Below are 26,406 nucleotides of genomic sequence, written 5' to 3' on the forward strand. Positions count from 1 at the left end.
TGGTGCAGGCCCGGTATGAACCGGATGAGGAGTACCCGGTTACGGAGAGCGGGATGGTGCAGGCCCGGTATGAACCGGATGAGGAGTACCCGGCTACGGAGAGCCGGATGGTGCAGGCCCGGTATGAACCGGATGAGGAGTACCCGGCTATGGAGAGCCGGATGGTGTAGGCCCGGTATGAACCAGAGGAAGAGACATATTCGTAAATATGTTTCTGAGAGCCCATTGTGGCTATATTTGTAAATAGCCGAAAAGTCATATTAGTATAAATATGACTTAGGGCAAACTAATAGTGTGGTTGTTATTTCTTCCTTGTTGGTGCAAGAAGAAGAGAGAGCGCGCAACTGTACAGAGAGAGAGAGAGAGACGAGGTCTTTGCCTCTGTTGTAACCACCGCCTGTGGTGAAGATCGTGAGCACGAGGTCGTTGCCTCCGTGAACTCACAACTTTGTACATTCTTACATAGTGACAGTTTGCAGCCCGTGGGCTGCCGTGGTTTTTCCCCTAGTTTGGGGTTTTCCACGTAAACCTCCTGTGTATTTGTCTTCCTCTTTGTGTCGTGTTCTATTTCCTATTTTCTGTGCATGAAAATAAGCTCGGTTGTGGCCGAGCGTTGCGCATAAGGAACGTTGGGTTCCCGTCATTGTCCAACAAGGTATTGGTACATCTTGTACTCCTAAGATGCGAAGTTGTTTCGATCCAACTTCTCGGTAGGGAGAGCGCTCCCCATTTGAGTATTCATTATGTTGATTCTTCTTCTTCTTCTTCTCTCTTCAAATGCAAGCTATGTAGCAAAGCTACGATAGCTATGAGCCGGTTCTTGGTCGTCGGCGTAGAGCACAACACACAATCACAATGAGGCGAATGGGCTAGATCAAGCTACCATATCGCTCTGATACCATGTAAAGAATCAAGAGATGGATTCTTGTGAAGCGGAAGCGATATGAGTTATGTGTGTGTATGAGAGAGAGAGTGAGAGTGAGAGAGACAAGGAATACGCAAGGTAAAAGTATATTGACAAAGGAGAAAGACTCAACATTATACAAGGTGGGAGGAGGGTGCTTTATGTAGTCACCCTCTCTCTTCATTAACTACAAGACTCATGGAGCATGGGGAATGTGAAAGCTCATAAGTTATCTGTCATAGAATATGATTCTATGACTCATACTAAATGCTAGAATACAAAGTGGTGACATAATGGTGACTCTTGACCGTTAGAGTGTCTCTTCACTCTCAAGGTGAGTTCACACAATAGACCAAGTTGAGCTTGATTCTCAAAAAATATTCTCTTGGGGGTGCAATATTGTGGGGTGTCCTTCATGGAGAGGTTAGGAGGTATGAAAGTACGCACTGATCATGCCAGTAGAAAGGATGATCACTTCATGAATGGCAGTCGACTAGACAGACAAAATGAGCTAGGAAAATCTATTGGCCACGCGGATTCGACAACTCGAGAGGCAACTAGAGGACGTGGAGCGAGTGAGGGTGAAGGTAAAGGAGGCAGGATGAAGAACAAGGAACGGTTCATTCAAATTCACCAATTGCGACTGAGGAAGATTGAAGAAGGCGACTGGGTACTGATCTACGACAGTAGCTTCGACAACCAATGCCAGTCGATGTGGAAATTCGCAAGAAGGTGGTTCGGACCGTATACGGTAACACGCGCTAATGACAACGCCACATATCACCTATTGGAGCTTGACGGGACGAGGATGGTTGTGCCAGTTGCGGGGAAGGGGATTAAGGTCTTCAAGAAGCAACAAGAGGCGGAACCGGATCCGGATCCGGGGGTGGAGAATGAGGACACCGACCAGTATGAGGAGCCAGATGAGGATCGGTTTGGCGACGGTTCGAAGGACGACAATTAAAGGCTTGGTCCGGAATTCTCCATTGCTTCACTAGACTAGCACATTCTTTAGGATGTGCGGTTTGGTGGGGGGTGGATGTTGTGAAGGATTCCGGCCATGAGGAGAAAGCACGTTGAATCCATAGGAACAAGGGTGTGCAAGTATGCACATGAAATGATCTTTGTATAAACAAATGTAAATGAATAGCATATTAATAAACTGACAAGAAAGAATAGTCAATAGGTACTTATGGGCCCACAAAAAGAGGGAGAAATTATAGGGCGTGAGGGTAGGAGAATAAGGGGAAATCTCTAACAGAAATGACTGTCATAATTGCCGATGTAATCGGCCCTCCTTCAGTTATAAGAGGGGAGGGAAATTGTTTTAGGGATCGTCGTTTTTTGGGGGGGGAAAGGGGGAAAGGTGTTGTCTGATTGTGTTGTCAAGCGCTTAGGGTTTCCTATTTTGCTCAGCCTGTTAGGTGGTGTGAGGCCTCTGCTCGCGTGGGAAGCCTGTGTGTTCCCGACCATAGGCTCATCGATATGTGTGTTTGTCGAGCTCGAAGCTTTGTTTTCCGGCCTAAGGCCATCTTTTGTAATCTTTTCTGTATAATCGATTCCCTGCTTTCTATGTCCGGAAAGGTGTCGTCTCTTCTCTCCCCTGTTCTGTGCTTACCGACTTGTATCTGCGAGCTCATTGGCTCATCTTCTGGAATCCAATGGTAGAGCCAGATCCGATATGGTTCTACGAGCTTGTGTGCTCAATAGACAAAATCCGTCGTTGCAAGCTCAGTTGTTGCTCATCTTTAAACTCCTTGGCCCGAGACCCTGGTGGTCCCGCCCAAGCCACGAACAATTTGGTCCAACTTCGTCCACTCATTCGGTTTATATCCTTCTAGAGCATTTTCTATTTCAATTGGATCGATCTGACCCTTCACGATCAAGTAGTCCTACATCTGGCTCACCCGAATTCGTTCTAGCCGGATTTGGACATGAGTCGATCAACTTCGACTATCGACATGTTCAGTTCGGAGTGACTACAACTGATAAGCTTAGCCGAATTGGACCCGAATTTGCCGATTAGGTTCGGATGATAATTGGGTGCTAAACTTGCTTGAAGGGGCTACAACAAGGGGAGGGACAAAGCCGACTGGTCTTCCCAAATATCACCTAGCTAAATTGAGCACATTTATCTGTCAATCCGATTTTAGGGGGTTGATCATAGATTATGTGTTGTTTGTGTTGTTTTGTTGTTTTTCTAGGTTGATCCTACTTCGGGTGATGACAACGATGTGAGGGACGGATCTGACTGGTCTTCCTGGATTTCATCTAGCCGAATGAAGCACAGATAGGCTTGTTCTTGGGGTCAGATATGCTCCGACTGGTTACAACAAACGAGTTGTTGGGAAATAGGTCCCTCCGCATGGGATCCGGATGAACCGAACCGGATCAGGTATGAACCAGCAAATAGGAACATATTAGTAAATATGTTCAGGCGTGACCATTGAGGTCATATTTGTAAATAACCCCTAAAGTTATATAAGTATAAATATAACTAGGGCAATACTGTTTATAGAATGTTATCATTATTGTTGTACATATTGAGAGAGAGAGAGAGAAAGTTGTTCTGTTGTAACCGCTGGTAGGTGAAGATAGAGCTCGAGGTCATTGCCTCTTATTCTTTCATTGTACCATTCCTCTCATAGTGATAGTTGGAGTCTGTGGGCTCCCGTGGTTTTTCCCGATTAGGGTTTTCCACATTAACATATTGTGTCTGTCTTATTTCTATTTTTTGTTTTCTTCCATTGAGTGATTAAGACTCGGTTGTGGCCGAGCACTATTCCGCACATGAGTGGACCACGTCGGATGACCTGTTTGATTGATGTCTAACCTGATGAAGCATGATTAAGGCCAATTCGATGAAAAAACCTCACTCAAAGTGGATACAATCATGAAAACAAAGTATAGCCCGTTGGCCTACTTCAAGAGTGATTTAGCTCAATGACAAGAGATTTTCTGGTGTTTTTTCTCTTCTTAGAATGAAACCTTAGTGGTAACAATCGGCAACGGTTCTGTTCGGTTTGAGATGGCCCAAACCGAACCGTTAAATTTTTTTGAAACCTAAACCGAATCGAACCGAACCGTTAAACCGTTAAACCATTAAACCGTAAAAACCGTGGTTTCGTGGTTCAGTTTCGGTTTTCAACATAGGTCTATTTTTTATTTTTTATTTTTTAATTGTTTAAAAGTTATAATATTTCATTTTTTAGAATTTTTAGAATTTTTAAGATGTTCCTAAAATGTGAGAATAAGGTGTAAAAATGAAAAGATTGTTTAAAAACAAATTTTAAACTTTTTAGAATTTGTTAAAAAAAATTTAATTCTTTTTTAAAAAATTAAAAAAATTAAAAATTAAAAACCGTTTAACCGTTTAAACCGTGGTTTTTTACTGTTGAAACCAAACCGAAACCGAATCGAACTGTTTAAAAAAACTTAAACTTGAACCGAACCATTGAAACCGTTAAGCCGTAAAACTGCGGTTTCACGGTTCGGTTCGGTTCAAACCGAACCGTTGCCGATTGTTACTTGGTGGTTGCTTAACCTGAGATTTCAATTCGACTGAAATCTCAAAGCCTGTTCTAGCGAGTCTTACCAGCTTGAAATCTTCAAGAGGGTGAAGGCAAGAATGTTGTGGAAGACAAATGACGGCATGCAACAGATTAACAACCTCTGTTATGATACCAAATGTTGGAGATTAGGCTATCAAAGCAGAACCATAAACAACATCTCTGTATGAAGAACAACAAGTTTGATGATAGAGGTAAACAAAGACAACTTGAATAGAGATCATGATCTAAGAAACAAATTAAGAGAGAGACAAGGGAGGCATACAATGTAACAATCTTATTTCAAAAACGTTACAATACAAGAATAACATTGTCAACCACCACATGAACTAGGTTGCAAAGCCAGTTATATACAAACTGGCTAGGGCAACTGCCCTTTGACATAATTTACATAGTCTGTCCAAGTGGGAGGGTGTGAATACAACCATTATATACCCGTATTCGATTAGAAGCAAAGTCATCCCTTTTCTTCCAATTCACGATTAGATTGAGACGTCACATTCTAACCGCTGAAACTTCCCGAGAGCCAGCTGCTACAAAGATTTGGCAAACATATCATGTTCCCCATGCAATCATTACCAAGTTTTGGCAGAAAATATGGAAACAACACCACGCTAGGTGAATTCCCATGTTCCAATGGCTATTAATACATAGGTCACTACCTGTTGGAGCGTGGTAGCTTGGGATCCTTGGTTGGGCCTTAGCTCTCCTAATTGTGTAGCGTGCCCAAATGTAACAAAGTCAATACGACATGGTCTGTGGAACGGTCCAGAGACCCATTGATATATGGCCGGGGGTTGGCTGCCTATTGCAATTATGCAAGGTGCAAGGCACAATCAAGTGGGGAAATGTATGTTGGTTTCATGGCAGGCCATAGTTGACAAGTATGAACATTGAGATGAGGGGATGACGTTGGTTATAGAGGCACAAGGGATTTTGTTTTCCACCATTGACAATATCCACTCAACTCCTATTAATGTCAAAGCTCAAGTTGTGCTAGAATTGGTCAACTCAATAACTCTTTAGATTATCTGGAAACAACGGTGCAGACGAGTCTTTTCCAATCAAACTGTGCATTAAACAATGTTATTGCAAGAGATATGGAGTGAAGTTGTCGCCACTCTAAAGAGCCAATATGATGGCCTCACAAGCCAATCCGATGGAGTCGAAAGACAACGATTAGCCTTTGTCCAATAGTAGTCGTCCTCTCCCTTTCTTGAGTTAGTGGGCCTCCATATAAGATGAAATTATCGCGCCCCTATTGGGATTTGTATATAACATTCTCATATGTAAAATTTTGTAACTAATGGAATGAGTTTTTTGGGGGGAAAAAAATAAAGTATGTTTGGCTTTATGCCTCGACCTCTATCTTTGTTTTTATTTAAACTTCGGTTTGCATTTCCATTCAAGTTTTAATACACTTGAGGGGCCCTTTTGCATTGGAATTAAGCTCACATCAATCTATTTTCTCTTGTTTCTTTGTTCTTGTCTTATTTATCCTTTCTTTTGTTCCTATTTACTCTTCTTTGATTATTGGACTTAATCTAAACTCAAGCTTTATGTAAGATTCCTATCTACTTCATTCTTTTTCCCAAAATATGTTATTTTATGATTGTAATTATGGAGCATGTTCCTATCTTACTCCAAAAGAAACTTATCTTTTATGCCACCCTTTGTTTTTGTTTCACTTTAACATGCTTTGTTGGCTAGTAAGAGTCTTACAAATGGATTCTTCTTAACAGAACCACACACACACATGCATTTGTAGCATATTTTCCAAGAAGTAATAACTTGCGCATATTTCAAATAATGATCATAGATTAAGTGTTACTCAAGTTGTATAACCTTGAGGTCCCTAACAAGCACCTTGTTGGTTAGGAATCGAGATGTTTGTTACCTGTGTGTGTAATAGAGAGAGAGAGAGAGAGAGAGAGAGAGAGAGAGAGAGAGAGAGGAGTTACTTAAAAAATATACATTTATTTGAGATAATAAAGACTCCCAAAAACATAAATGTCTTCTTATTGTACTTAATGTTACCTACCGTGCATTGTGAAGACATATACATCACATGATTTTTTGGAGGTAAAGACCCCTATCAAATGCAAGTCTTGTTTCTTGTTAATAGTCAACATACTAGCAACCATTGCATGCATCCAGCGACCAAATTTCACAAGAGAAAACCTCAATTTTACAATTTCATGCATATGGTCTCATAGTATGAATATTTGCCTTATGATAAGTTACAACATAGGGATAGAGAAGTTAAAAAGGTTTACCAAATAAATAATGTCTCGATATTAGTAGTCAAACGTGATTCAACGTGGGAAGCCTACTACATTTTTTTGTGGTTTGGTGGTACCATCATTACTCAACTTACATAGCTAAGATCCATCTCTTTATGCCATAGTTGTTAGATCTTACCTTGGATCTCTCTTCTTGTTATAAATATCTAAACCTTCTCGCATCATGTTTACATTTATGCAACAAGCATTTTTTGTCTTAAATGATATGCAAAGCATAATAAATGGCAACAACAATGTGGGTGTGCGATTCAGTTTTGAGTAAAGGCCAGGAACTATATATTCAGATTACCAAAGAGGGGATTCCATATGACATAAATGGCTCTCCAACATGCATAGATGAAGATGTGAGAGTACTTACAAATACAATCATTGACATGTATGGAAAATATGGGATCATGGCAGATGCTCATAAGGTGTTTGATGAAATGTTGTGCTCAACTGCAATGTCATGGAATGCATTAATGACAGGTCATGCACGATGTGGAGCGTGTAAGGAAGTGTTTCATCTCTTTCATGAGGTCACAAATCAAAGCATAGGTCCAGATTATGTGATGTTTCTTAAGGTTATTTCTGTCTGCAGTCATGGAGGTCTTGTCAGCATCGGAGAGAGGTGCTTTAAAGCTATGAAAAAATATGGTCTCTCTCCAACACTAGAGCATTACAACTGTGTGATCGACCTATTCGCTCGTTCTGGGCAACTTGATGAAACCATTGTAATGTTAGAGACGATGCCATTTCAACCAAAAGAAAAAAAAAGGAGGGGACACTTTATATAGATATGTTGTGCAATGTTATATGCAAGCAATGGGTATATACGTTGGAATAGCATATGTACTAGCTATGCTCATACTTAACATCTTGCCATCCAACAAGGGCATTTGATGATTACTTGAAATTCAACCTATTTGGTAGGTTGTAGCTGATATGCCTTTTTTTTAAACTAATGGAAGGATATTTTGTTTAAAAGAAAGAAAGAAAGAAAGAAAGTTGTTTGTGCATGCTTGAGCTAAATAAAGAAAATTTGATATCCGTGACCTTAAAGTATATTAAGGTATCCTTGTTTCGCACACATATATGACCCAAAGACATGAAGTGTCTTGAAATGGCAACAATGCCATTAACAACCAAAAAATGAAAAGCAATATTGAAAATGTGATTAAACTTAAAGTAAGTGAGTTGTTTGATATTGAATGAGTAAAACGATGATGATTTAGGCCAAAATCAAACAATGACATAACTTGATGGGTAACAACCAATATACGGGGCTAACAACCTTACCTTTAAAATTTGTGATTTTAGGTTCCCTCTTGATTGACTGGGCTCAAATCTCACCTTAGCTACACATTGTGTGTTCTAATTTGTCTAGTGTATGAATGTGACATGATCGCCTTGAGAGAACCATGTATTTCATTCTCATTGGGCCATTCAAGGAGCGAGAAGATGTTGTATATGTGTTATGTGGAAGGTATATGCACATGGTGGTTCAATTTATGCATGAAGTAGGAAATATCAAATAGTGTAATCATTTTAGTGCTTAGATTTGGGGATATGTTGTTGGTAGACATATCTATTATTATATTGACAATCAGAATATGGAGGTTATTCTTGGAGATACAATATATTCTACTATTTGAGATCGTTTTATCTGATATGCACGCTATTTGTGTGAAGCTATAAGATGTTATCATTGTACATGAGAGTTCACTCCAACATTCCGTTGTTTTTGGAATTACAACTTACTAGTTTTATGGCAGTAGAATGAATGTGTGCAATTTTCATGATGGCGAGGATTCGGATATTCTTCTTGGTGATGTAACCTACTTTGCAAGCACAATAAGTGGGCACACTATGTGCGTGAAACTATATGATGATAAGGACATTCATGTTTCTACTTCATAATTACAAATTGGAGTAACTTGGCCTCAAACTACATCCAACTCACTCTAAAATCTTAATAACAGCTCCCGGTCACTAAATTCCATGTCTTGATGAATGAGCAATGACCATTACAAGCATTCGGTTCAATGCTCAAAATTTAAAGATTTTCTTTAAAAAGCGTAGAGGCCCAAGTTTGCTAAAGAGAATCATGGCGACACTCTCTTTGATACCCAAGGTATAGATATAATTTTCCTTTCAATTTGAAAAGGTGTTCCATAGCACGATAGATTTGACTTCAGTAGTTGTTGTGCTTCCCTACTTTTTCCTCTTTATTAACATTCTTCATAGCGTGCGACTGTAGATTGATCTTTTACCACAATTGTATGTGCTCAATGTTCATGATATTGTCTATATATTATAATATGAACTCAACCACGAAGCACATAAAGATGTGATTTGCATGCTTTTTGTTTTCACTTAAACATACATGTAAGGATCATAAATCAAACACACATGCCATAATGAAAACTCTTTTATGTCAGTAGTCTACAAACAATTTGATCTTTGTATTGCTAAGAGCTTGTAAACATATTCATTAACTGTCTATTACTATATGCATAGAGAACACATGTTCATTGGATCTATATACACATATTGCATAAGAGTTCACATACATCATCATCCCCAATGTGATTGATCCCCTACCCCCTGCCAAAATAAATAATAAATAAAAAAATCAATCAATCAAAGTGGAATACTAGACATGTTACAATGTATATGCATAGAGAGCACATGCTCATTGGATCCATATACACATATTGCATAAGCGTTCACATACAACATCCTTAATGTGATCATGCCCCCTCACCCCAAAATGAAAGTTGAATTCTAACTTGTTACACCACAAATGGCTTTTCTTAAATCATAAGATGGAGCAGGGACCAAGGAACTTAACATAATTTGTAATATTTTAAGCCACAAGACAATGGCATTGATGTTTGCAATCTTAAGGCAATGGGGGCAATGTCCCAACATCTCATATCAAATTGCAACTTTGCAAATCATTAATTTCAAATGATAATTAATGCATGAGACAAAATATATTCCAGCAAAGCAGGTGGTATATTGAACTTTTATGCTTAATATTTGAATATGAATGCCACGATACATTACAAGGTTAGATTACCAGCCATGCATTAGGTTATTGTGGAGGATAATGGTCTCCAATAAGGAGTTGATCATGAACCGCGATCACAAGTATCTGTCAATTCAAGAAGTCTGTATCCAATGACCACTTTAGTAGAGAATATAAAGTTAATTTGTGCCACCACCTCCTTTATACAACCAACGTGCCCTTATAATTACATCGGTATTTGAACTTACCTAGTGTGAATAATGAACACCTTATATGTCCTCAAAATGTACATTTGATGCTTGCATTAACTTTCATGGTGTTAACTCCCTAGGTGGTAAAGTGGAGTTCAAAACTATGAAACATAAAGGATGTGGGTTTAGGGAAATTGTCATGATTGCGTAAAGTAAATGAATTAAAAGGCTCAATGCATCGGTAAAGTAGGTTTTTGTGGATCAGGAACCAATATAGGTTTTTAAATATTCGCAACTTGATAAAGTGGTGTAGAGATGAGATGATCAATATAAACATCAAATTCGATAACAAAGTATTCTCACTTGGTTCATTTGTCTTCATCTGGGCACACTATCACCCTACCGCCAATGCTTTTTGTGAGAGGATGAGATTCATCGATAACCAACAATCTGATAAAAAAGTGCAACCAACTTGATGACAAAGATTGCCATATTCAACACTATGGATAAAATGTTGAAAACATACAAGCAATTCCTCGACAAAAAGGTGTAATGGCAATAAGACCACATTAAAAACTACCCAATAATTTGACAAGAGAGTGGGAGCAAACGAACAATGTAGAGGCGGGTGAATATGAGCTTATGTACCCAAAGAGCATGAGCAGGGGGAAATAGAAGGAAACCTAGTTAGGGTGATGCTACGGTGCCACATTGCTTGGACACATACCCTAGCATGAATACACAATCACGTGATACCTTTGGGTGGGGGGGTGTGAATAGTGAACAATGCAAATGGTTATTTCATATGCTGGACGGACATCCCGTAATTTGATGATGCATTTCCTATGCCGGACATCCGCAATACGATGGCCAAAGGTTTAATTAAGACTCAAGAGTACATATGTAATAGACAAAGGGTAGGGTAGATCTAGGACCCCCAATGGAGGAGGAGGAGGATGCTTTTCAGACGGTTTTATGATGAAAGCTATGGAATGGCAGGGAGGAACAGAAAGAGAGAGAAAGAGACCCACACACCCACATACATATGTATGTATGTATGTACACTATATGTACATACATACTCTGTTCTGAAATGTAGTAGATTTTTGTGAGGGGACCTAGAGAGAGAGAGAGAGAGAGAGAGAGAGAGGGAATGGAGGACATAATGTGTTTCCCACATAATGTTGACACGATGATGAAAAGGGAGCCTTGCATTTTCTTTCTCACACACGCACACCCATACCCACACACAGAGACAGAGACAGAGAGATGGAATATGTCATAAGCTTGCTTTACATCGCAAAAGCTGGCATATACATACTTAGAGAGAGAGAGAGAGAGAGGAGGGTTTTTGGTCTTTGCCTCTTCTATGTCCATACGGGGCCATATCGTCAATTTGGACAATTGCCCATTTCCTTTCTGCCATTGTTGAACACAATTCATCTCTGGTTCAATCCCATCATCGATACTTCATCATCTCCACCACCACCACACTCCTCTTCTTCTTCTTCTTCACCATCACCATCACCATCACCATCATTATCATCACCATCTGCTTCAAGTGAGTACTCTATTCCTTTTGTATTCATCTAACATGCTTCAAATGAATACTCTATTCCTTTTGTATTCATCTAGCGTGTAATATACCAACATATTGTCTCTTATTTCAATTCCATGCTTTTTTCAATCACGATGACCCATTTGATAATAGAAGATATGGATGAATAAGAGTTTGCGTGCCTCAGGAACGGGTAGTGATAAAGAAGGAATTGGGTGCTAAAATTGTGGAAAATTTTATGTGTTGCCCACATATCTTTATATTTTCGTTGATTTCAAACAATCAACCTTATTGATAGATATTGATGAACAAGGATTTGGGTACTGAAGAATTGATGTATTAGCCCATCTTTCCCAATCCTTTTGAAATAACAACAATTAGTCCTTTCTAATCACGCACTCCTCAAGTCACCTAAATCCATGTGTAGAATACCATACTGCATATATTCTTTTGATTCCATAATTCCAATAAACAACGCCTCATTAATAGACATTACCCAATAAAGATTTGCAAGCATTTATTGCCCAAATTTGCCAATCCACAGACTTTTAATCCCATAATTCCAACGTGAACAACCCATGGATAGGCATTGTAATTAGACTTCTAAACCTAATCATAATAATCCATTGGTAGTCATTGAAGAATAAGGTTTTGGTGATTCAAGAACTGATTGCCCATCTTTGTCAATCCACAATTTCTTAATCCCACAATTCCAGCCACAAGGATCCAATAATTAGGGAGTACTGAATAAGGATTTGTGTGGTTAAGAATTCGCTAATCTTTGACAATCCTTACTCCTTTCACATCACACCCTCCACAAGTCATTGAAATTCATAGATGTAAATCTCCTATCACAAAGACCATAGCTATCTGCGACTCAATAAGATTTCAGCGCCCAAAGAAGTTGCTTGAGGTTACTGTTTTAACTTTTTCTTTTGTATATTTCTGAGTGTAAATATTTACATACATTGCATAGTTTTTCTTTCTTCCAGGATACAGGGGAGTTGAATAATGTCTGTATCAATGAAAGGCTTAGATTCAGCCTTCCAGGGGATTGGCAACAAAGAGTATGCTTGAATTAGCTTTGATTGTTGATGATACATTGCTTTATTTGATGCTCAACTATCTGATTATTGCTGATTCTTCAAAAATCCACAGGGGTATAGAAATTTGGAGCATTGATAAGTCTCAAAACGTAACCATCCTGAAATCTTCGGCAAGCTCAGAGTTTCAATCTGGATGTTGCTATGTACTTTTGCAAGTAAGCTCATTATTAAGGCCCCGTAGTCTGCTACCATAAGTAGTCACTCAAATGTATGTTTATATGAATATGTAAAACATTCATTTAAGCCATTCTGACACAAAGTTGCTAAAATCAGTGCTACCTTTGAAGCACATGCATGCTAAACTTTGAATATATCCATTCCAAACCCTCAGTAAAATAGAGATGGAAGAAATATGGAAAAACAGAGAAGGATTGTAAGCTGAATAGCTTTCCAATGTCCAGTTAGTCAGTTGCACCTGAAAGTGAGTAAGAAACTGATCTAAAGGCTTAATTCGAATGTTCCTTAGGTGCAGCAAGGACTTGAAATGTGTATAGTTTGCATTATTTGAGCATTGTATATTCCTAAATGTAATCCTGGTTTTGCTAAATTTATTACTTCGTTTTACAGACGACTGGGCTTAAGAGTGGAGTATTTCGTCACGACATCCATTTCTGGATAGGGAAAAATGCAAGCCAAGTGAGTAAAATTAAACGTGATTAGTTCTCTAATATTTCATTATACATCAAACAAAATATTAATGAGATGGCTCTCTTCGGCCAGGATGAGGCAGCTGCAGCAATTGCCAAAGCAATGGAGCTAGATGCCACAATAGGGGGGCGGGCCGTGCAGTATAGAGAGGAAGAAGGTAGTGAGACTGACAAATTCCTTTCATACTTCAAACCTTGTTTCTTACCAGCTATAGGAGATTCTTCAATCATGAAGGATGAAGATGAAAATCAGTACCAAGTTCGACTATTTAGGTGCAGTGGTCGGCATGTAGCTCGAGTGAAAGAGGTATGGTGATGCATTATCTTAATATGATGTTTTGCAAATGTGCTGATGTGCTTATATGAGGTGATAGACGGTATTATGTATGGATAATTCTCTTAGTTGGGCTTTGCAGGTGCCATTCATTAGATCTTCCCTCAGCCATGAGGATGTGTTTGTCCTCGATACACAATCAAAGATATTTCAATTCAATGGGGCAAGTACAGATATTTATCAGCGGACAAGGGCGTTGGATGTTGTGGAATATCTAAAGGAAAACAATCATGCTGGAGTTTGTCATGTTGCTGTCATTGGTAAGTGTATATCCTGGAATCAGGGCAGTTTTTGTTTAACAAGCTTATCCAAAACCAACAGTTATTGCACATATTGTTTTGCAGAGGACGGAAAGTTTGTTGCTGATGCTGACAGTGGGGAATTCTGGAGCTTTTTTGGTGGATTTGCACCTCTTGGAAGGAGAATAGATAGAGATATTGCAGGTGAAAGGGAGGCTATTGTACCCGTCCTTTTCTGGTATGAAAACTTTATCACCCAAGATTTCTTTATATGAAGAATTTAGCACCCAACATTATTTTATATGAAGAATTTAAAACCTAACATTATTTAATATAAAGAATTTAAACCCCAGCATTATTTAAGATGAAGAATTTCGCACCCAACATGCTGTTCTGGCTGGACACATTCATATGTATACGTAAAAACGTTTTTCTACAATGAAGCTATTTTTTATAACTGCATGATCCAAAAAGAAGAAATGACCCCTGCTTGACATTTCATTTTTCTGATATGGGGATTTTAATGAAGCATCCATGAAGGCCAGATTAAAAAAGTGGAAGAATCAATTCTAAAGAGGGAACATATGGACACAAACAAATGTTACATAGTAGACTGTGGCAGAGAAATGTTTATGTGGGTGGGTCGTGATACTCAACTTGATGAAAGAAAAGCAGCTGCATTCATAGTGCAGGTGAAATACCATTTGTGCCTATGTTGTACTTTAAAGTTTAGAAAACCATCCCTTCTCAGTGTTTTCTTAGTAATCAAAGTCAATCTATTCTAGAGTCTGATTGGAACGCGCAAAAACCAACCTGGAATACAACTTACGTTTACGATTGAGGGTTTTGAGCCTCGTGAGTTTAAGTCAAAATTTGAGTCTTGGCCAGCCATTACTAATGTACCAATCTCAGAGAATGGAAGAGGAAAGCTTGCAGGTAAGTAGAATGATCACAGAAGAGTATCGTCACTGTAAAAACTATTGCTAATATGCTTTCATCTTCATTCCTTGGCAGCTCTCTTGAAACATAAAGGATTGAATGTTAAAGGACTTCTGAAGGCAGTTCGTTCAAATGAGCAGGCACCATTGATTAGTAATGAGGGAAAACTTCAGGTTCATGAAGCTCTTTCACATTTTCAGCTAGGTATACATGCATTTTTATTTATACTTATTAATGTTGTAAACACCTATTTTTTAGGTATGGTGTGTGAATGGGAAGTACAAGGAATCTGTCCCATTCAACAAGTATGGAAGGCTTTTCAACAAGAACTGCTACATTGTGCTTTATACATATCCTGGAGATAGGAAGGATGAGTACATTCTTTTTTATTGGTTGGGGCACCAAAGTACTGCGGTAAAATGAAATTCAAGTGATTTTAATGATGAAAAAGAAGTGGAAATGATAATATAACTCATGAATTTGCACCGATATAAATTGCTTTTAAAACAGGATACTCAAGATGCAACTGTGCTATACGTGAAGGATATTGCAAACTCATTGGGAAGGGCAGTGGAGGTACCTTTGCATATATATGTTCACTGTGTTATTGTGAGAGAGAAACGAAATTATATAATGTGTTCAAATGCCAAAGTGCTATGAGACCAAAGAAGTTATATTCAGTCGAGATCTTATACAATGTCTGACCACAAGACAAAACAAAAATTCTACCTATGGTAAATGGAACAGAAATGGACTGGACAATACATCAACAGGGGTTTTATGAATTGAGTGAAGGAAGAAAGAAAGGAAGCTGCATTAATGTCTTTTAAGAGTGCCAAAATAGCCTGTAACCAAGCAAGAGATTACATCTTACAATGTATTCTCATTTTTTGGAATAAAAAAACAAAATAAATACAACTAAACATATGATACTGAAGAATCTACATATCTCAGAACTCTAAACTTTATCTTCAAAAAATATCTAATATGGGCCACTCCAAGATGGTGTTGAAGCGAGGTAGGCACCTTCAGTGGTGGGTGATAATGACCTTTAATTGTTGGTGATAAGGGTGACGAGGCTGTGGTTCAGATGGTCGTGGCCTACATGGACAACACATTCCAATTGCTTGTAACCCCTTTCAAGTGTCTTAATTGAGAATCCCCTTGATAATCCTTAATTGACACAGAAGGAAAGATGTGGTGGCTAAAGAAAATCACATTATTTCTGTTCTGATGAGCTGTTCAGGTGAGAGGCTGATATTAGTATTACTGATATAAAGATGATGGAAATTCATCTCATAGATCCCACATGGATCTCTTAGAATGATGTCATATCTATCCTTCACAGTAAGATAAATGGTTCAGCATGCTTGGTGGCACAGGACCATGCTCAGATTCGGTGATGCGTTTTCTGTTTATAGTGTGAAACATCTTGCATTAAGTCATCAGGAACAGTCATGCTGAATCAAGCGATGAATCAGCTTCCCCCAAATGGGAATGCTGGTGCCAGTGGGTGTGGGACCTTTGAATAAGTCATTTATTTTCATTGGGTAGTAACTCCATTGGCGGTCCACCTCTCATGGTAAGTAACTCTCTAATTCTATGAATCTTTTGCATGATCATAATAATACACGACTCGATCTAAAGTTCCAAAACCGTCTCTTAAACTACTGGAAAGTTACCATCGAATTTCTCATGATATGCTGAGCACCTGCAAATGCAATGATTGTAGAAATCTGGCGCATTCTATCTTTTGGCGGTATGCCTTTGTACCTTCTGGTTTCAATCACAGCACTTGTCTGGTCAAGGAATGTGTGAGCATGCAATAGATTTGTATCCATGTACTGGAGTAGTAAGATAAAACTATTCTGCATTGTGTGTATGAGTTGTTCTTGACAGAAGTCCATCTTTATCGCTACTCTTTATGTGTATGAGAAAGAAAGAAAGAAAGAAAGATATATTAACGTCTTCTAAGGCCCATGAGACAATTGGTTTACAACAAAATGGGATATTTACCCATTCATCGAAAGTAAAAGAAAAAGAAAAAAAAAAGAAAAAGAAAAAAAAAAAGAGCTTAAGCTAAATAGTTCTAATAAAATAACAAACATGTTCTACAATGAAATGGCTTTATACTAGGCCTAGTTTCATTTCCATCCAAGTCTCTCGAAAAGATGCGGGAGGTCAAAGGGTTTCGATGTGGATGTGGCCCCCCGTGGTCCCAATGTAGAAGGTACCCCCACCATAGCTTCTAGTCGGCGTAGCTCACGTTCCCTTATCTTCTTAATCATTTCTACTCCACGTTGAGTTGTTTTTAAGCCCAACATCCGAGGGCGTTTGGTTGTTCTTTGCATTTCTGCTTCCTCAAGAGAGAGGCCGAGTGGCGTAAGTGTATCCACATTCATCGTCTCCCCTTGTTCCTGAAAAATTACACTACTTACATGTTGATGAATATTAAAAGGGTTATGGTTAACACTTTTTAGCTTATTCTCCCTATGTTGTTTTAGATCTAAGATATACCTACCTAGTCTCTTTATATCCGGGGTATCTAATAGTTTGGAGAGGGTGGGAGAGGGTCCTAATATGTCTTGGTATTCCGCCCTTATCTCGGCATAGGTTGGACACTTGCATGTAAAGTGATACTCATCCTCTACCTCTATGTGACATAATCTACATAGGCTTTCCTCTCTAGGGATTCTATTAGCCCAACCATTCTCAATCTCAAGTTGGTGAGATGATATCCTAAGTTGTCCAATGGCCACCCGTAGTGCATTTGATAAGAATGTATCTAGATATCTTGGTCATGTAATAAAACCTAACTTCGAGAGGTGCAAGAAGTGTTCCTTATAGTACAACATTTTAGGTGGGAGTGGCTCTCATGGGGTGATCCATGTATATCGGGTGTAAATTTGCCATATTTCTTGGCGTATTACTTTATTACGGTCTTCATGAGATATTAAAGTTTGATCAGTCCCATAGTTGTACTTAAGGGGAGGTAGGTTAGTAATGTCTATGCCATTTGCAAGTAACCAACTCACTACAGTGCTATACCAAGAGCTAGTGTGTCCAGACGCATGTAGGGATCGGGATGCCTCAAAGGCTCGACAAGAAATCCTATCTTGTGGTTGGCTATGTATTCGATGAATAAAAACTACCACTTGGAAAAGTGCTTCTACTAACATCGGGGGCAAATTGAACTCTACTCTAATAATGTCATGTGGTACTGTCGATTTGCTTTGGAGTTGACGCGATAACATCGTCACCAAAGGTCTCTCTAATTGCGTCCACATGAAAGATGGTACTGGAGCCCATACTACTGATGCATACATGAGGGAAGGGGTCACTAATGAGTCGAAGAGCTATCCCTTAGTCCGTGGCTCTTGAAAGTATGCCTGGTGGCATTGTCTCTCTAAGAGTGAGAGGGATGCATACCCTCTTGTTCACCTATTTTTGGTTGCCTGGGTCATCAAGAATTTACCTAAACAAGCACTGAAAGTGAGAGATTCTTGGCAAGTTAACTCAGAGTGTGTTGGTAAGAGTTGCATTGAAAAGGTGAGAGTCAATCTATATTAAAACCTAGGCACCTCAAATGCTGAAGTCATCTATGCATACCAACATGCTGTAGCAAGCTATCATGAAGATTTAAGGGCCAACTGTGTATACTGATGTTGAGGAACCTCGTAACTATTTGTGGATGAAGGATACTGATATGGGTAAGACCCCAAGTTACAGTTTGATATTGCTGCCATCTCAGGTCTGATGGTCTCATTTGGCACCAAGGCTTTAGCCTCGAACCATCCTGGTGATCATGGACCAAGTGGCCACTCCATTGATCGCCATTCATAGTTACAATAAGATATTAGCATGCATAAATGCACTGCTCCGACACCGTTATGATCTCATCTCTCCCTGCACAGTATCTGTCAATAGTGTTCCATACCATCTCATCTGTTGAGAAAGTAGAGGTTATGGACAAGGTTCTGGTAGCTCTGGTAATCGGTCTGCTCAGGACAGTTTATAAAGAGACTTCATAGTCATGCCAAGTCTCAAGGGAAGTGATAACTAAAGGGATGGTATATTCTCTAGAAGTCACCAACACTCATTAGAGTCCTTATTCAGAAACAATTGATACATCTATTCTCAGCATTTGCTAAACAAACCTCATCTTGCTTCATATGATATTGCAAAAAATGTTTCGAGATTGTTGTTGAGAGATCATGATGATATTTTAAAGTTCTTGGGAGGCCAGAAACATGAAATATGGACCTCAAAACGAGTGTTACAAGTTTTTTTTGCACGAGCGGAGGACATAGCCAAATGTGATCCATGCAGTTTGTTAAGATTACACTTATGCTTAAGTATAGAGCATTCAGATTGTCTAAGAGTCAATATCTGTGTCAATTCTGCCAAAGAGAATGAGAGAGAAAATAACACAGAGAGAGATGTCATTCCAGGTTCGTGTTTTTGAAGGCAAGGAGCCTTCTATTTTTTCAACATTATTTGACAAGCTCTTTGTTATAAAGGTAAGCCGCTGAATCAACTTCGGTTATTGTATATGTTTTCTTCCTTGTGCTTAGCTGACATCTTTTACTTAATTAGGTTATATTTCTGATGTTCACGTTGTGAATTCTTTATGGACAATGTGTGTATATGCAGGGCGATGACAAAGAATTGGGAGTGAGGCTGTTTCAAGTGCAACAGTCTGGGGCTCAAAATTGGCAAGCAATTGAAGTTGAATTGGTAATTAACGCTTATTATGGTCATTATAACAACTTTTATGATCATTTCTTGAAGAATGTTATACCTCTCTTCTGTTTCTAGTTATGTTTAAGATTACATCATGAATAACCTTCTATATACTAAAGCAGTCTGAAAATAATATGCATTTCTTATTAAGTCGCTAATTCTCGTTGTAAAATTGCGTATATCAATGCGTACAGGATGCAACATCATTAAATTCATCTAGTTGCATGTTCTTGCAAATTGAGAATGTCTATATCACATGGTATGGGAAGTTCAGTACAATAGAGGAGCAAGAGGCAACTGAAGACATGGTGTGCTGTTTCCAGGTGGGGTGCTGTAGCCTGTTACATAAATGTGTAGTTTGGATCAGCATTATTGATTTTTTGTAAGTTATTGTGTCTGCATACACTTTAACATGTGCTGGAAGTGACAGCATCAAGGATCCCGTATGTATCTACATGGTATTGGATGTATCCCATATTAGCATGACATATATAGGATTTAGTCAGATGATACATAGCAAATGGGTAGCCTTCTAATGCTGCATACTATGAAATGATGTTGAAAGTTTGTTTCTCTCTGCTTAACAGTTTCTCTGGAAGCTAGTATCCAGTGAAACACCTTAATGATCTGGAAGTTTTGATTCGATTGTATTTATGGGAGGATGGTAAGCTTATATTGAATTTGAACCCTGTTGTAGTAGAGAATAAAACAGTTGTAATAGTTTTGTTTCCATAACTCGAGATATCATTTGATTGATGGAGGGCCTTCAGGAAAAATGCTGATGCTTTCTTTTGCTTGTTGGTATAGGCGTTTTAGATTTTCAGTCAGTATTATATGAAATTATTAAGAGCAGCTCCTTTAATCTGTCAGAATCTTTTATTTGTCTCTGTCTTTTTTATTTGGCTGCCTACAGGTTATGATATTAATCTATATAATGGCACTTCAAATTGCGTACATACAGATAAATGAGCCAAAACTGTTTTTTCTTTTTCTATACAGCCCAATGTAATCCCAATTGTTTTAAAGGAGGGATCTGAAACGGAATTGTTCTGGGATACACTTGGTGGCAAGAAGATCCATCCAAGTCATCGAGAGCCAAAAGAGAGCTCCAAAGATCCCCATTTGTTTTCATGCAGTTTTGTTAAAGGTTCTCAACTTCCTCCATTTCTCATTTTTCTTGAAGCGAAATATAGCTTTGGATTTTCTGTTTTTTCTTTCCTAAGCCTTTTCTTTATCTCTTTCTTTTGTACATGTAATCTGGGTACATTCCAGGTCAGTTAAAGGTATGCTTCCTTGCATTTGGATTCATCGCGTATTGTCTATTCAATTTATCATGGAGAAAAAATTAATGTGGGCTTCAATTTAATTGTTTGAACAGGTTACAGAGGTGTTTGGCTTTTCCCAAGATGATCTATTTAGTGATGAGGTGATGATACTAGATTGCTATAGTGATATTTTTGTTTGGGTTGGTCAAAATGTTAGTGCGAACCTCAGAGGAAAAGTGACTGAACTGGGACAGGTCGTTATTTTGATGCTCAGAGATAAGTATGCTTTATTATCTTTGAATAGTAGACCAATTTTCTGATGCGTGCTTAGTCTTGAATATCTTCAGAAATATATTGAACAAGCTGCACGATGTGAAGGCAGTTCGTTGGAAACTCCCTTATACAAAATAAAGGAAGGATTTGAACCATCTTTTTTCAAATCTTTCTTTTCATGGGATGTATCAAAAGCAAGTGTAAGTTAGAGTTCCTTTCAAAAGTGGCAATATATTTCCTAGTGGGAATGATATTTTGTTATCTGGTAAAATTGACTAATTGCATACTGCCTCAAGCAGCACCTCGATGTTTTTCAACGAAAGGTTCTGCTACTGAAAGGGCAATCAACCACGGTAGGTGCCAAAATCTTAAGCTCTTCAGCTGAAAGATAGCGTTTTATTAATTGATGTATATGCCAAACAGCCAATAAGATCCCCAAAGAAATCACCTGGGTTCATGGAGAGTAAGAATGAGGTATTTTCAGCCCCAGATAAAAGTGCACATGGCAGACCATTGGTTTTCAAATCTGAACTCTCTTCAGAAAAACCTCGAGTCCCAAAAGGAAAATATGGAAGTGCTCGGTCAGTTCATAGCCGATCGCCATCTATTTCTTCTTTATCATCTATGTTTGAATCACAGCATTTGGGAGAGGTGGTGTCTACACCTACTCCCAAGGTCATCTCTATGCGAACTAGAAGACAATCATTTTCGGCTGCACCGACGCCTTCATCCACTCCACCTAGGTCTGTGGCATCTCCTCGGTCACCAGCTATAGCTGCTCTTGCCTCTGTCTTCGAAACATATAGTGACAAGAAGCTAGATTTTGCGTGGCCAGGTGCTAAATTATGATAAGAGTCTTTTTTATCGTATTGACTTGGGAAATGGGGATCATCGTGAACATTTATTTATTCCTTTATTTATTTATTTATACCAGGACTGAAATCAAGAACCGAGGGCAAATTGGACAGAGATTCTGAAGTCCATACACCCATAACTATGGAGGCAAAGGTTCAATCAACATCTGCCTCAAGAAAGTTGAACAATGAAGATTTAGCATTGTTATATCCATACGAGCGTCTCAAAGTTTCATCTCGAGATCCAATTGCTGGACTAGATAAAAAGAAACGCGAGGTAAGAATACTGGTCCTCTTGATCTAATTGCCTTATATATCTGCCCTCCCCTTGAAATTCCCCCTAGAATTTATTTGTTGAGCTGGTGTTTACAAGATTACAAATTTGCAATCCATATCCATCAAGAACAAGGCGAATAAAGCTTCACATGCCTGCCTTAGGGATGAATTAGTAGGACAGAGGAGAGAAGAAATTGATCCAAGAATGAAGTGATTACATGGATGATGACAGAGAAGTAAAAGGAAGAGAAAATTTATAGGAATATAGGACCAAAATAATGTATTATATGAATCAAATTATGTATTATTTCTTTAATCATTTTAACATATTTATTTTCTCTTTCTCAGGCTTATTTATCAGATGAAGAATTCCAAGATACATTTCACATGGACAAAAGTACTTTTTATCAACTGCCCAAATGGAAGCAAGACAAGTACAAATTGTTGGCAGATCTATATTAACACAACAAGGACCGAGTATATTACATATATCAGAGTCTCATAGGGTGATATAATGATAAGCCACTTCATTGTAAATCAGAGAGGTAGTTGTAAAGAAATTATGAAATATTTGATTGGTAAAAGGCTTTATATATATTAATAATCCGATAGCTTTATTCTCATATGAGAAATTATGTATCTCATCATTGGTTTGTATACATCCATGGAAAACGTGGAGGACCTCAACATATTTTTTTCTACTCTCGGGGCTCTCCTGGAGCTCATCAGAGGACTTCTGATTTCAATAGACTAATAAAATATCTTGTAATGCAATATAAAAATTTCAAAGTTTTTATTGCAAACTGGCTTTATTCTCATATGAGAAATTATGTATCTCATCATTGGTTTGTATACATCCATGGAAAACGTGGAGGACCTCACCATATTTTTTTCTACTCTCGGGGCTCTCCTGGAGCTCATAAGAGGACTTCTGATTTCAATAGACTAATACAATATCTTGTAATGCAATATAAAAATTTCAGAGTTTTTTTTGCAAACTGACCACATTTTCATTCTTTTTTTGGTGCATGGGGGATTGGAATAAGACGATGACGATGTAATGGCAATCGGGACAGTGACAATGAGATGAGAAGAATCTGATTTTATCCTAAGCAATCGGGACAGTGACAATGAGACGAGAAGAATCTGATTTTATCCTAAGCTTGTTAGGATTCTGAGCAATACGCGATTCTTGGTCGCTATTTTTGTAGTTCTTTCCTCTTGTATGTGTTTGATGCTTGTTCTACTTTCTGGTTGGTCATTTCATAGTGCTAACTTGAATTGGTCACTTAGGTAGTGATTCAGAACCAAGATTCTGAACATGGTAGGATGTGTAGGATGTAATCGTGAAAATCTATTGGATTTGCATCAAATAAGAATAACACAAGAACCTAGTACGTGTTGGATGGAGAAAGCCACAACAATTGTGAAAGTTGTATGTTCAGACTAAGCCATTAGGTATTCTGCCTGGGTAAAGCAAGATTGAACAGTGAAGTAATCACGCTAGCTATGCTTTTGAGTTATGAGAGAAAGGAAATTAGATGCTGGTTCTATTTCTAACATATGTGGGAGGTGTGCAAACTAAATGTTTCTCATTTGATGTTGCATAACATGCATAATCGTTTCTTTTCTCTTCTTTGGAGAGAGATGTAGAGAGAATTGTAATAATCTGAACACTTGATACAAGCCTTTTGTTGCAATTTCCATATACAAAACGATCTTGGATAATACTACAAACTCTCTGGCTAGCCCTACTGTCTCATGAGTTACTTACTGGTAAGAAAGTAAGAGCATTATGATTATTGCACTTTGCTCCCTGATAGGGCATCAACTCTCTAGTGTGAAAAAGAAGTTTTGGGATCGCGAAGCTTATGTACATTTCTAATGGTTGTGCATTCATACAAATTACAATCCAATTGATACGTCCTTAAATTTTAATGTTGCCCTTATCTTAATAAACTTCTAAATAAAATGGCAGTAAACTGAGATGATACAAATTTCAACCAGCCTTCTGAGCAAGATCATAAAGACACGTGCATAGTATGAAAAAGTTATTTAAATTCAAAGAGATTACAAATTTGAATCCATCAAACACACAGCACCTCTATAAAGAAGATCAGACAGGGTTGGGGGAAAGGTATTGCACAGGGAGAACCCAAGTTCAAAAATCTAGCCTGAGTTACATAGCACACATACTTTCAGACCTCTCATATTGACCCATCCATAGGCTCCAAAGTCAAGTATTAATTTGGAAGAATCCACGGTTGAACTACAGCACATATACTTTTAGAACCCTCATTGCGACTCGTCTTTAGGATGAAGAAATTTTAATTAATTTAAGAGAATCCAGGTTCAAATTCATTCACACACATTAAGCCAGCCATTGCACTAGGATGTATCAAATCATGTATATGGGTTAGTACCTGAGCTCTTAGAGAGATAACTTGATGGTGCATAATATTCGTCCTTGAGCACCCACACTAGGATAGGATAGAATCCAATGATGCATAAGATTAATGTTAGAGAAGATTGGTCCAAAAGCTCTACTAAAGGCCTACCACAATGATACAATCTAATGGTACATATAAGATTTAGTGACCTCTAGCAATTGGGAGCTATAAGACCCAATGACCTCTAGAACTACGATGGATACCAATGATGCATATAAGGTTAGCGTTGAGCTATAAAACCTGATGATGCACATAAGATGAGTCACCTTGTGCTAGATTGAACACTAGTATAGAATCCAATCAAACAATGCATAAATGCTGTTAGTGCCTAGGTAGAAGAGAAACCACTACAGTGCATTTAAAGTTAGTACAAGTATCCCACATGGCCAAAAAAACTGGATGGCAGTGATGCGTGTAAGGTAAGAATCCAATGTGATACTACATATATAAGGTTAGGATAAAAGGATGAGTATAAGGCTCGACCAAGCCTCTGCCATGGAAGAACTTAGAAGGATGGGAAGCAAATGCTATATATGCATGTAAAAGGTTATAACTTATAACAAATCTCCTCCCCCCCTTTGGATGAATGATTGGAACCGTGCAAGTAAGGTTAGAAGTCCATAGCCGAGATAAGGTTTGGAACAAAGTCTTCGGTGCCCAAGAGAAACGAGAAAGGATACAAGTAGTCCTGCCACACTGACCGAAGATCCACCCAAAAAAGCAGGCTAAACACAAAGAGGAATGATGGTAGGGCTAGAACAAATCTCCGTTTAGAAAGAAGGATTGGAAGGTGACCATGAGGAGGACAAGGACAACGATGGCAGCCACACCTACGGAGGATCCAGTGACATGGTGAATTGTAGAGGCGTCGGGTTCGAATCCCATCCACGTCGCCGCGGTCTCAGTTGCTAGCAGACGCACGGCCAGGATCAGTCCCAAGGGCAGTAACATGACGAGGAGTTGTGGGGAGAAGAGCAACAACCCTAGAGAGACCACGGGATTCTCCGGATCTTGGCTGCCCAGGATGGAATCTGGATCTGGATCAGAGATTCCGCCGCTGCCTCCCAGAAGCCAGGGTACGCCGATGATCATGATGACGATGGCCAGAATGACTAACGTGTGGGTAGCATTAGGGCTGCCACTGTTCTGTGTGTCGGCCATGGCCGTGGATTTTGGTGATTGATCTTCTTTGTCATACGCTATAGCTAATACATCATACTGAAGCAGCAGCTACATCTATCTAACTCTTTACTCTTTCATTCACTCACAGGGGGAACAGAGAACCCCCATTTACATACATACATATTTATTGCTAAGGACTGAGAGACAGAGACAGAGACAGAGAGTGTGGAACAGAGGAGCTCAATTTTAATAGGAGGAGGACTTTCACACTTTTGTTTGTGGAACAGAGCATACACACACAAACAAACAAACAAATTTCTGAGAAAGGGGTTGGGCATATATGTATCTATAATATATATGTATATGTATATGTATATGTATATGTATATATGTATGTATATATGTATATATGTATATATGTATATATGTATGATGTATGTGTATTTGCAAGAGAGGGGACGGGACGGTCCCATGGATCCAAGCCTTGGCACATTACGAGCCGAAAATATCCAAATACCCAATATATATTCTCGATACATGCAAAACGAGCAATGGACTTTACCTGACGGGAATTTTACTGGCATATAACGTTCGAGAAAATCCGTGATAATATCTCCAGC

The 26,406-nt window shown here is 38.7% G+C and overlaps 1 protein-coding gene across 3 annotated transcripts; it reads left to right on the forward strand.

The window, feature by feature from the left end:
* The first annotated feature begins 11,210 nt into the window (after positions 1-11,210).
* On the forward strand, positions 11,211-22,998 carry LOC147852607 (villin-3-like). 3 transcript variants are annotated; one of them, XM_087332916.1, is made up of 23 exons: positions 11,211-11,541; positions 12,515-12,605; positions 12,697-12,799; positions 13,212-13,280; positions 13,365-13,598; positions 13,708-13,885; positions 13,970-14,102; positions 14,394-14,556; positions 14,650-14,800; positions 14,879-14,976; positions 15,062-15,217; positions 15,314-15,379; positions 19,255-19,323; positions 19,457-19,540; positions 19,741-19,869; positions 20,546-20,693; positions 20,819-20,829; positions 20,925-21,065; positions 21,159-21,284; positions 21,384-21,437; positions 21,508-21,919; positions 22,019-22,215; positions 22,563-22,998. In XM_087332916.1, the coding sequence occupies exons 2-23, from the start codon at positions 12,550-12,552 to the stop codon at positions 22,674-22,676; spliced, it is 2,892 nt and encodes a 963-aa protein (XP_087189042.1). In that variant the 5' UTR covers positions 11,211-11,541; positions 12,515-12,549; the 3' UTR covers positions 22,677-22,998. The 3 variants fall into 3 exon arrangements, with proteins under 3 accessions (XP_087189042.1, XP_087189041.1, XP_087189043.1); XM_087332915.1 differs by having other exon boundaries at positions 12,531-12,605; XM_087332917.1 differs by lacking the exons at positions 11,211-11,541; positions 12,515-12,605; positions 12,697-12,799 and having other exon boundaries at positions 13,220-13,280; positions 13,375-13,598.
* Positions 22,999-26,406: the final 3,408 nt, after the last annotated feature.

This window comes from Azolla caroliniana, unplaced genomic scaffold (genome assembly GCF_043228905.1).
Source record: "Azolla caroliniana isolate FFs.n. ecotype wild unplaced genomic scaffold, voAzoCaro1.0.p SCAF_17, whole genome shotgun sequence".
Classification (NCBI taxonomy): domain Eukaryota; kingdom Viridiplantae; phylum Streptophyta; class Polypodiopsida; order Salviniales; family Salviniaceae; genus Azolla; species Azolla caroliniana.